The sequence below is a fragment of the Corapipo altera genome, unplaced genomic scaffold (assembly GCF_003945725.1).
Source record: "Corapipo altera isolate COAL_440 unplaced genomic scaffold, ASM394572v1 60981, whole genome shotgun sequence".
Lineage (NCBI taxonomy): Eukaryota > Metazoa > Chordata > Aves > Passeriformes > Pipridae > Corapipo > Corapipo altera.
Window position 1 is genome coordinate 1 of NW_020885629.1, and position 11,144 is coordinate 11,144.

General features: G+C 56.8%; 3 protein-coding genes across 8 annotated transcripts; 1 reads left to right on the forward strand and 2 right to left on the reverse strand.

Annotated features, from left to right (window-relative positions):
• Positions 1–6: 6 nt before the first annotated feature.
• LOC113940687 (erythroblast NAD(P)(+)--arginine ADP-ribosyltransferase-like) lies at positions 7–1,287 on the forward strand (the record flags this gene model as incomplete). Its single annotated transcript, XM_027631831.1, has 2 exons — positions 7–526; positions 890–1,287. Coding segments are annotated over 2 exons (606 nt in total), but the record flags the coding sequence as incomplete, so codon positions are not given.
• Positions 1,288–3,375: 2,088 nt separating this feature from the next.
• On the reverse strand, positions 3,376–5,509 carry CCDC166 (coiled-coil domain containing 166). 2 transcript variants are annotated; one of them, XM_027631833.1, is made up of 3 exons: positions 5,297–5,501; positions 3,595–4,482; positions 3,376–3,540 (listed from the first exon to the last, which is right to left on the reverse strand). In XM_027631833.1, the coding sequence occupies exons 2-3, from the start codon at positions 4,458–4,460 to the stop codon at positions 3,468–3,470; spliced, it is 939 nt and encodes a 312-aa protein (XP_027487634.1). In that variant the 5' UTR covers positions 4,461–4,482; positions 5,297–5,501; the 3' UTR covers positions 3,376–3,467. The 2 variants fall into 2 exon arrangements, with proteins under 2 accessions (XP_027487634.1, XP_027487633.1); XM_027631832.1 differs by having other exon boundaries at positions 3,376–4,482; positions 5,297–5,509.
• A 3,298-nt stretch (positions 5,510–8,807) lies between these two features.
• Positions 8,808–11,144, reverse strand: LOC113940689 (erythroblast NAD(P)(+)--arginine ADP-ribosyltransferase-like). Of its 5 annotated transcripts, none has more exons than XM_027631837.1 (3): positions 11,126–11,144; positions 9,620–10,476; positions 8,808–9,279 (listed from the first exon to the last, which is right to left on the reverse strand). In XM_027631837.1, exons 2-3 carry the CDS (start codon positions 10,395–10,397, stop codon positions 9,194–9,196), a joined length of 864 nt encoding a protein of 287 aa, XP_027487638.1. In that variant the 5' UTR covers positions 10,398–10,476; positions 11,126–11,144; the 3' UTR covers positions 8,808–9,193. The 5 variants fall into 5 exon arrangements, with proteins under 5 accessions (XP_027487638.1, XP_027487635.1, XP_027487639.1 ...); XM_027631834.1 differs by lacking the exon at positions 11,126–11,144 and adding an exon at positions 11,016–11,106; XM_027631838.1 differs by lacking the exon at positions 11,126–11,144 and adding an exon at positions 11,049–11,068.

An 11,144-nucleotide genomic window follows, 5' to 3' on the forward strand; every position in this document is an offset into this window, starting at 1 on the left:
TCCCTGGGGTCTCTGCGTTGGAAGGAAGAGGCCATCGCCCTCCTGGCATACACGTTGGAGACAGATTTGTACAAGGAGTTCAACAGGGCCGTGCCCACGGCCGGGCACTCCCGCCAGGAATATCTGGACAAATTTCACTTCAAGTTGGTGCATTTCCTGCTGACCGAGGCCCTGGATGACCTGCGGGATGCCCAGACCCACCCCCGCTGCCTCCACGTGTACCGGGGGGTCCGAGGGATCCGCTTCACTGCCCAGCCCGGTGACATCGTCCGCTTTGGCCAGTTCACCTCTGCCTCCCTCAACAAAGAAATTGCCAAGAGGTTTGGCACCGACACCTTCTTCGAGCTGGACACCTGCCATGGCGCCAAAATCCGGGACTTCTCCTTCATGCCCTGGGAGGAGGAAGTCCTCATCCCGCCCTTCGAGACCTTTAATGTCACCAGTGTCACCCGCCAAGGGGACAAAACCCACATCCAGCTCCGCCCCCACGGCGTGTACAGCAAATACAACTGCGCGTGGCTCCGAGGTGACATCCCTGGGGTCAGGACACCTGAGGTCGGGTGCAGGGACAGGGCGGGGGTGGCACCAGGGCACTGGCTCTGCTGGAACAGGGGGGTCTGTAGTGGGGCAGCAGATGGGGGTGGCAGAGCTTTGTGTGCAGCATTGGACGGCTCCAGCTGCTCTCCTGGCATGGGATGGGATAGGAAGGGATGGGATGGGATGACACAACATGGCATGGTGTGACACGGTGTAGGACAGCTGGATCTGGCCTGGCACAGGCTGGTTGGACACCCCACAACACTGCTGACCTCCCCTCAGATCCTGCCCACCCTGGGTCCCCCTTTCTCCTGCCCAGCTCCCTCTGACTTTGTTCTCCTGCCCCCTGCAGGCAGCAGCATCCGCAGGGAACCCCCAAGCCTCACTGGGCTCCTCCTGGCCATGCTGGCCCTGGCAGTGGCCATCGGCACCCCCTGAGCCACGAGGACACCGCTGTCACCTCTGCCACCGTGCCCGGCCAAGACGAGGGCTCAGGAACGGAGCCACCGGTGTCACCAGGACGGCAGGACGGGCCGGGGGGCACGGGGACCCCCCGCTGCAGGGGGACACTGCACAAGCCCAGGGGACGCCCTCCCTGAGCGATGGCTGGGGGTTGGGGGGCAGCTGAGTGGGGGCATAGGGGGGATTTGCTTCTCTTTGGGGATTCTTTTCTCCCTTCCAATATTTTGACTTTTCTTTCCAATTATTAAAGTGGTTTTAGCACAACCCATGAGTTTCCTTCTTCCTTTAACCCTGCTGATCCTTTAATCCCCTGATCCTGCTCCAGTGACTTTTGCCAAGGGCCTGGAGTGCCAGGACAAGGGGAATGGCTTCCCACGGACAAGGTTATGGGATGGGATACTGGGAATAAATTATTCCCTGTGAAGGTTGTGAGGCCCTGGCACAGATTGCCCAGAGAAGCTTTAGCTGCCTGAACCCTGGAAGTGTTCCAGGCCAGGTTGGATGGGGCTTGGAGCAACCTGGGATAGTGAGAGGTGTCCCTGCCCATGGCATGGAGTGGAACAAGATGAGTTTTTAAGTCCCTCCAACCCAAACCATCCTGGGATTCCCCAATTCCATGATAATATGGAAGAAGAAATCCTTTTCAGCTTTTTTCCGTACTTTGGCTACTTCTTCCATCCTTTTTCCTAACATCTCTTATATTTCCCAGTTTTTTTCCTCATGTTACAACAAACCTCATCTTGATTCCTGTAGATTTTTGCCACCATCTGTATTAAAGTGGAAACCACTCCTTTTTTTCCCAATGCACATCCCGTTCCCAAGGTATTCAATAAACACTAAAATAATCAGCCAAGAGGCTGCTCAGGATGGGCCTCCACATCTCAGCTCTGCAGCCCAGCAGTGACAAACTCCAGCCTCTCTTCAGTGGAGGGATCCGAAATTCCAGCCCTCATCAGACCAGAGCCTCCCCATCAGCCCAGAGGCCCCACTGGGGAGGGGAAGCAGCTCCAGGGGAGGTGGGAGAAGCACCAGACCCCAGAGCCTGGTGCCAGTGGGGCAGGATTGGCTCCGGACTTTTGAGTTGGATCATTTTGAGGGAAAAGGAGCTCAGGGACTCCTGCTCCTCTGCTGAGACCTCTCCTGCCTCCACTGGGATTGCTTCCCTGAAAAACCAGGCTGGAGGTCTCGTCCCCAATGGATATGATGCTTGAGTGAGCTCAGTCAGGTGTTCCATGATTGCAGGAAACCGAATTCACCTGAAACTGGTTCCAGTCCATTCCCGTAGCTGTCACCCCTGTTTCCCCCATCCTTCTGCCCCAGCCTGGAAGCACTTTCTCCCGAGTCCCTTTGATTGAGATAATTAATCACCAGCTGAAAGCCTGCATCTGGACACCCCATCAGAGCTGCATTCCACTGGTGTTTCCTTTGGCCCAGGGTCTGGAATGCTGTTCCTGATCTAGTCCCTGCTGCTGAAAGTGCACAAGCCTAAATTCTGTGAGTCCTGTGGATTCCTGGTGCATTCCTGCTTGGTAGATGAGTGGGAATCCAAATCCCTAGTGAAGCAGCAGCCTGAAGCAAAGCAGCTGCACAAGGAAGTTCCTCAGTGTCTCACTGGGTGCTTGGACTGACTCTCCACATCAGCTTCATTCCGGGTCAACAGTTCGACTTGATGGGAAATAAGGGAAAATCCTGACTTGCCAGCGTTTTCCAGCATGTGCTGCCTCATGTGGAGACCTTCGTTTCCAGGGCTGTTGGGAGAGGGCTGGGATTGCCAACACAGGTGTGGGAGCCCTGTCCTTCCCAAACCCCCTCCATCGGGAGGAGACTCCCCAGCACCAGAGCCGGTGAGTTTGTGTTGGTGCTCTGGAGAGTCCTTTACCTGCAGCCAAACCCGGGGGGCTGAAATCACCTCAAATTACAGCCAAGGATGTTGGTTTAGGGGTTTTTTGTATGAGTTGATTACCAGCCTTTTCCCTGGCAGGAGTGACCACTGAAGCCTCTGTCATCTGGCAATCCACACCTGGATCTCATCCAGAGCCTGGAGCAGAGCTCCAGCTCTATCCCACCTGTTCCCAATGACATCAGAGCTCCCGGGGATGGTCCCTGCTCCCTCCCTCCTGCAGAGCCCCAGAGCCACTGCTGGGGGCACATGTCTCTCTCACACAAGCCTTTTGCACTGGGGGTGCCCTAATTTCATGGAATCCTGGAATGGTTTGGGTTGGAGGGATCTTAAAGCCCATCCAGTCTCACCCCTCTGCAGGGGCAGGGACACTTTCCACTATCCCAGGTTGCTCCCAGCCCCATCCAACCTGACCTTGAACACTGGGATGGGGCCACCACCGCCTCCCTGGGAGGGAAGGAGAACACGGATATGGATATATTCCATGAATATATTTTATGGATCCTTGTGATCAGGGCTCAAACCCTTCCCTGCTTCCACTGCCGAAAGGCTCCGGTCGCTGCCGTGTTTATTTTCTGCAGCTCGGGCGGTTCGGGGTCCGTGGCCACCCCTGCCCAGGAGGGCACAGCGGGTTGTCCCGGTGGTTCGGGGTCCGTGGCCACCCCTGCCCAGGAGGGCACAGCGAGTTGTCCCGGCGGCGCCGGGGGCTCCGCGCTGGTGTCACCAGTGCCACCCGCTGGGCACACTGGTTCTCCCGGAGCAGCTGCTCCTGCTGATCCCGCAGCCGGATTTGGGCGTCCCTGAGGACCTGGGAGTGTTGGATGAGGCCGAGCAGCTCCCGGCGCAGGCGCCTGTTCTCTGCCTTCACCTGCTCCACGTGCTGGATCAGAGCCCGCAGCGCCACCTCCTCGGCTCCCCAGGTGAGCCGCTGCATCCTGCGCTGCAATTCCCGCTCGCAGGCGGCCTTTTCCTGCAGGAACCTGCTCTTGACGTTGCGGGTTTCCTCGGCACACCGGATCCTGGTCCCCAGCAATTCCTGCTCCAGCTCCTTCACCCTCTGCTCCGACTGGGCCAACACCTCCTTGTACGGCTCCAGCTCCTCCAGCTCCGTGTCCAGGAGAGAGGCCTCGGCCTCCGTGTCCCTCAGGGAGCTCGTCAGCTCCTGCTCCTTCCCGGCGTACTGCGGGATCAGCCGCTCCCTCTGCGCCCGGCTTTGGGCCAGATCCCGGCAGTTCCGCTCGTTCAGGGTGACCAGCAGATCCCGGCGCTCCCGGCCCAGCTTTGCTCCGCACGACAGGAAAGTCTGGCTCTGCTCCCGAGTCCCCTGGGCCGCCTCTTCCAGGGATTTGCTCTCCCGCAGGAGCTGCTCTGTCCTGCCCAGGTAGGTGTCCAGGTGTTCCGTGAGGATCCCGCATTCCTCCTGCAGGTACAGTTTCCTCTCCCGGAGGAGGTTTTCCACCTCGCTTGTTTCTGTGGATGTCTCTCCATCCTTGCTCCTCGTTCCTTCCTTGGTTTTCCCAGCAGCTGCGGGGTCTTCTTTCCCCTTAGCTTTGGATGCCATATCCCAGTCAATCCCTGGGAAACTGGAACAGAAGGAAAACAGACCAGTTCTGAGGGAGCATTTTCCCCCCAGCCCTCGGGTTTCCAACTGGTTCTCCCAGCAGCTCAAATGTTTGACCCAGAACTGTCCATGTCTGGGGCAGAAGCGCAGGTGCCACACCTGGATTTGTATTTCCCACCTGAAGCTGCCTCAGGAGAAACCCAAAAATGCACATTTTTAAAAATTTCTCTTTTTTTTTTTGCCTTATAATGTTGGGATATTCCTACAGTTTGGAGGAGAGAGTCCAGTTCCATCCCATTCCTTCCTCACAGATTGTGGTGTTTGAAGAGGCAGCTGCATCTCAAACCAGTATCTCCCATCCCAAACCAGTATCTCCCACTGCAAAACAATATCTCCTGTCTCAATATCAGGAGATTCTGGGTTTTTTAAATAGTTTTAAGCATTAATTTGGTGAGATTCAGGTTTTCAAACATTTTTTAAGCATTAACTTCAGGATTTGCTGAATTTCTGAATTATTTATTCCAGCACAGAAAGCTGGAATTCAGGATTTAGAGCCAGAGTTTGACGAGTCCGATGGTTTTCATGAATATTTGCAACTAAAAAATCCCATTTCCTAATACAACTCATGTCAGTTTTTAAGGGAAAATTCCAAAATTCCAGAAGACGGGTAAAAACCAGAATAAATCCACTGAAATCCCAGCTCAGGCTGGACTGACGCTGGAATTTTGGGGGAATGATGAGTTTTAAGGCTGTGTGAGGGTCAGAGAACTCCCAAGTCCCTGCGGGAAAAGGAAGAAGTTGTGATTGTACAATATTTGGGATTTTAAGGCACTTACCTTCCCTCCTCTGAGGTTTTCCAGCTGCTTCCCTGGCTTCCAGTTGGCTGCTGGCCAGACTGGCAGTGTTAGGGAGCTGCGTCCATGGAGACGGGCACGTGAGGTCACAGCGGGAGTTCTGCGGTGGATCCTGGGAACCTGCGCTGGGATCCCAACCCCAGGGAAGCCCTGGCATCCAGGCAGCTGCTCCCAGGAGCTGGGACACCCACACCCCAAAGCCCCGGGACAGGGACACCTGGGGGAGGTGGGGCCAGGGGAAGGTGACGTGTCAGGGCAGAGGTGGGCTCAGCCAGGGTGCAGTGGGGGGCTGGGAGTGGCCACAGGGAATTTGGACAAGGGCCTGGAGCGCCAGGACAAGAGGGGAATGGCTTCCCATTGAAAGAAGGCAAGGTTAGATGGGATACTGGGGAGAAATCCTTCCCTGGGAGGGTGGGGAGGAACTGGCACAGGTTGCCCAGAGAAGCTGTGGCTGCCCCATCCCTGCAAGTGTTCCAGGCCAGGTTGGACGAGGTTTGAAACAACCTGGGCTAGTGGAAGGTGTCCCTGCCCATGGCAGGGGGGTGGAATGAGATAAGCTTCCAGTCCAAATGATTCCATGATTTCCTTTCTGGTCCTCTCAATAAAGAGTTCACACGCCTTCAGTCTCTCCAGGCTTCCTTCTCACCGTGCCTGAACCCTGCCTTTTCCATCTATTTCTGGGAGAACCAGCCACAAAATCAGCTCTATGGGAGGGGATCAAAGGTTCATCAGCCCTGGAAACCCATCTCCCACAGGGACTAAGAGCAGGAGGTGTGGAAAACACACAGGAACAGGGACAGCACTTCTGATTCTTCACCACTTCTCAGAGCCAATTTCAGCTCCGTGGGGCTCTGGAATCTCCAGCCCCAGATGGGTTTTGATGCCTGTCAAGAGCCTCAAAGCATTTTGCTGTCACCAACTCACCCAGAGTCTCCCTAACTCCCTATCAAACTGGAGTATCTGCAGCAGCCAGAGGCAAGGAGTTCTCCAGCTCAGCCTGAGAGTCCATCATGGCCTCCTTGTCCTTTGGATCTGCTGCTTGTCCTTTAGCTTTGGCTGAGAAAATCAACACCTCTTGACCCTTGTCATGGAATCATGGAACCAAGGAATGGTTTGGGTGAGGTGACCTTGAAGCCCACCCAGTGCCACCCCCTGCTACGGGCAGGGACACCTCCCGCTGGAGTGTGTTGTGTGGGAAGAGCCTCCAGTCCTCCAGGACCCACCAAGGGAGCCCCCAGAACCGGCTGCCCCAGGAGAGCACCGATGGAAGGACCAAGGGCTCTTCGCCCATCACCAGGAGCAGGAAAGGGGAGTGTGGGGGGCTGAGTCCCATCCTACCCCTAGGGACTGAGCCCCCGTTTGTGTCCCCAGAGCCCTCTTGATGACCCTGCCAGGCACCCCTAATGCCAACAGCCACCGTTTCTGCTGCCCCCTCAGCTGGGACCACCTGGGGCAGCACTGGCACCAGACCACACACCAGCACTAGAGCCCCTCACCGTGCACGAAACCTGCTCCAGCACCCCCACCCTTGTCTGCTGCAATGGCTGTGGTGGCATCACCAGTGCCACCATCACCGCTGCAGCTTCTGCTCAGTGACCCCCTGTGACAGGGCTCTGGTTGGTGCTCATGGTGCTGGGGTGGAGGAGGTCACGCCCTGGTCATGACCATGGTCCTTTTCCTTTTGGTTCCAACCAGGGACACTGGTCAGAGGCAGAGGCAGGAGCTGGCAATTGGCACCAGAGTCACTGTGGGGTGGGGGGTTCCTTGTCCTGTTCTGTGTCACCCCCCATCCTGCGGCACAACGGGTCGGAGCTCAGTGGGGGTCTTGACAAGGCCAGCTGTGACCCTCATACCAGGGATGCTGAGGGATGTTGGGGGGTTCAGGGACCAGGGAGCCTGTGGCAGAGGGACGGGGGTGCCAGGGGGGAATGGACCTCTCCCTGCCCATCTGTGGGGCTGCTCACTGCTGATGATGGGAAGGGGAAGGGAAGGGGAAGTGGCAGCTCATAGTCAACCCACCCCAGAGGGAACCCACCAGCCGTGTCACCCCGTGGCACACTTTGTCACACTGCATCTCACTGTGGCACACCTTGTCACACCATGTCCAACTGTGCCAGCAGAACCAAGGCCCCTCAGGTGGAGGCACGTGGTTGGTGAGGGGGTGGTGTGGACCCCGTGCTGGGTCTGTGCAAGGTGAGGTGGGGGGAGGTCAATCCCATGGGTGTCACCCCCATGCTGGAGGTGCCGTGGCTGCTCCTGCCCCACTCACTCACTCGACCCTGACATTGTGGTTTAAGAAGTGATAGTATTTGCTGCGGAATGTACCATAGGAACGACCTTTAGCTGAACTAAGTGATTTAAAGGGACTAACCCAGTTACTCTATAACCAGGCAAGCAAAGTAAAGAAACAACAAGAAGGGAACTTAGGCAGCCAGCTAAGGAACTGTTAGGATCCGATTATTAAAAGATGCTTCTGCCTGAATTAACGTGAAAATGAGACCATATGCCAAAATCAATAGTATGGATTTTATTTAACTGTAAATATGAGGTAGAGAGAGGGAGGTAGAAATATACAGTCAAGTCTTGGATATTCACAGGGTGTCAGATGTTCCCAAAACTTGAAATGGCATAGGTGTAAGCAGTTGTTTTCTTTCCCACAGCTTGCACAGTGGAATTTTGTCTGGTGTGCTAATTTCCAACCTTCATTTAGGTCTGGAATTAATGCTTTCTTTTCTCACAGTTTTCCACAGTGGGAATTTTTGTTCAAGTGGCTTACCCAGATCTGCCTTACCGGGCCAGGTTCCTGTTGTTGCCATCTGCTCTTGTCACAGGTTCCTGTCCTGGTGGCTTATCTTCTGGGAATTTCCTTCTCTGACAGTGTTTTGAGAAAATTAACTGCATTCTTTAAGTCCTGACAGCAACATCCAGTTACTGTATAACCAGGTGCATTGTCTTGAAGAGAATTGTGTTACTTAGAACTTTGGGGGCTCCAGACAAAGACAACCACCGATAAAGATGCTCAGAGACCTTATAAGGACATTCATATATGCTAATAAGCATTGGGAAATGTCATGAATATGTAACAGGAATGTGGGGAATGAAAAATTAATAATCAAACTGATTCCAGCCCCGCAGTGTCCTGTACTGGGGACCCCATACCTGCCCCCAGGACTGGAGGTGCTTCAGCAGTGCCAGCACAGGGGATGGGCACTGCCCTGGGCCTGTGGTCACATTGTGCCCGCTACCAGCCAGGAGCCACTGGCCTCTTACCCACCTGGGCACATCTGGGCTCATGTTAAGCCACTGTCACCAGCACCCCCAGGGCCTTTTCCAGCTTTCCAACCCCTCTACCCTAATCCTGGAGCATTCCATGGGGTTGTTGTGATCCAAGGGCAGGACCTGGCACTGGTCTCTGGGCAGTCTGTGCCAGTGCCTCACTCTCCTCACAGGGAAGAATTTATTCCCAGTATCCCATTTAATCCTGCCCTCTGTCCATGAGAAGCCATTCCCCCTTTTCCTGGCACTCCAGGCCCTTGGTAAAAGTCACTGGAGCAGGATCAGGTGGGTTAAAGAAAGAAGGAAACTCATGGGTTGTGCTAAAACCACTTTAATAATTGGAAAGAAAAGTCAAAATATTGGAAGGGAGAAAAAAATCCCCAAAGAGAAGCAAATCCCCCCCGTGCCCCCACTCAGCTGCACCCCAACCCCCAGCCATGGCTCAGGGAGGGCGTCCCCTGGGCTTGTGCAGTGTCCCCCTGCAGCGGGGGGTCCCCGTGCCCCCCGGCCCATCCTGCCGTCCTGGTGACACCGGTGGCTCCGTTCCTGAGCCCTCGTCTTGGCCGGGCACGGTGGCAGAGGTGACAGCGGTGTCCTCGTGGCTCAGGGGGTGCCGATGGCCACTGCCAGGGCCAGCATGGCCAGGAGGAGCCCCCTGAGATGCGGAGGTTCCCTGCGGATGCTGCTGCCTGGGGGGGCAGGGGAAGAGGGTCAGGGGGAGCTGGGTTACCACTGACTCCCTACTTTCCACAAACTAAAATAAAAAATAGAAATCCCTCATCTCGAGGTGTGGATTGGCTCTGCCACTGGGAAATGAGCCCATTGTCAGGACAACACCCTGACATCCCATCCCATCCAATGCCATGCAGTGCCAGGAGAGCAGCTGGAGCTGTGTAATGCCCAAAACCATAGCACCCCCATCCCCTGCCCCACCACCATCACCCCTCTCCCAGCAGAGCTAGTGCCCTGGTGCCACCCCGACCCTGTCCCCACGCCCGACCTCAGGTGTCCCCACCCCAGGGATGTCACCTCGGAGCCACGCGCAGTTGTATTTGCTGTACACGCCGTGGGAGCGGAGCTGGATGTTGGTTTTTTCCCCTTGGCGGGTGACACTGGTGACATTAAAGGTCTCGAAGGGCGGGATGAGGACTTCCTCCTCGTTAGGGTAGTTGGAGAAGTTTCGGATGTTGGCACCGTGGCAGGTGTGCACCTCGAAGAAGGTGTCGGTGCCATAGTGCTCGCTGACGTTTTTCAGCAGGGAGCTGGAGGCGAACTGGCCAAAGCGGATGGTCCTGCCAGGCTCAGTGAGGAACCGGATCCCTTCGATACCCCGGTACACGTCGAGGCAGCGGGGGTGGCTCTCCTCATCCCTCAGGTTATCCAGGGCCTCAGTCAGGAGGAAATGTACCACCTTGAAGGGGAAGTTGTGCAGGTATTCCTGGTGGGAGCGCCCCGCGCTGCGCACGGCCTTGTTGAACTCCAAGTATAGGCCCTCCTCCATCGAGTAGGCCATGAGGGCGATGGCCTGTTCCCGCGGCAGCTGGGACCCCACAAACTTGCGGCTGTGCCATTTGATGGTGGCCTTGCCCCAGGCGTCAGCATAGTCGCTGTTGGTGGCAAACTCAGTGCGGTTGAGCGCCCTCAGCGCCTTCGTCATTTTGATGCGGCAGCGCAAATACTGGTCATCGAAGGAGTGGGGGGCCATACTCAGTTCAATCTCCCTGAGGGTACTGTTAAGGCCTGGCCAGCGTGGGGGGACGCTGCTGGCCAGAGTCGTGGCCAGCAGCACCAGCATCAGGAGCTCCATGGTGGGCAGAGACTCTCCAGGGACCCCTCAGGCACTGTGGGGACGCAGGCAGGGCCGCGGCCGCTTCCTCTGGGAGGGACTGGGGAGGTGGGGAGGGGGAGTGGGGTCAGCCCGGGGAGAGGGGGACACCCCCGGCCGCACCCCCGGCCAGGAGCCCCCCGGCCACGTCCCAGCACTGCCCTGACCCCCACCCCGGTCCCACGGGCCATCGCCCCCCGTGCCCAGCACCCCGGCCCCGGCCCCCGCAGCCCCACGGTGTCACCCCAGGACCCCGGCCCCAAGTGTTACCTGTGCCCTGCGCTGGGTGTGGGGTCTGGGTGCTGCTCCCGGCCCCCCCTGAGCTCCTGCAGAGGGAACACGGGGCTGCTCCGGCTTTTTATGGCTGGGATGGTTGGGCCTGGATCCAGACCCTCCTTCCTGCTCCCAGGTAATTTTACTGTCCCCCCACAGGCCTTAGAGCAGCCGCTGCCCCTCCAGCCACAGAGACACATGGGAAGGTCCCTTCCCACCCAAACCAGTCCATGATTCCATGACTCTGTGAAAAATTTCTTCCTCACAGTTTCACAGCCACTGCCCATTACGGGCAGTGAAACTGAAAGGCCCTTGGACTGTTCTCACCTCCTCCTGCCTGCACAAAGGCCTGTTCCTCACCAGCACCTCACCAGCACCTCACCAGCACCTCACCACCGCCTCACCAGCACCTCACCAGTGCCTCACCAGTGCCTCACCAGTGCCTCAGCAGTGTCT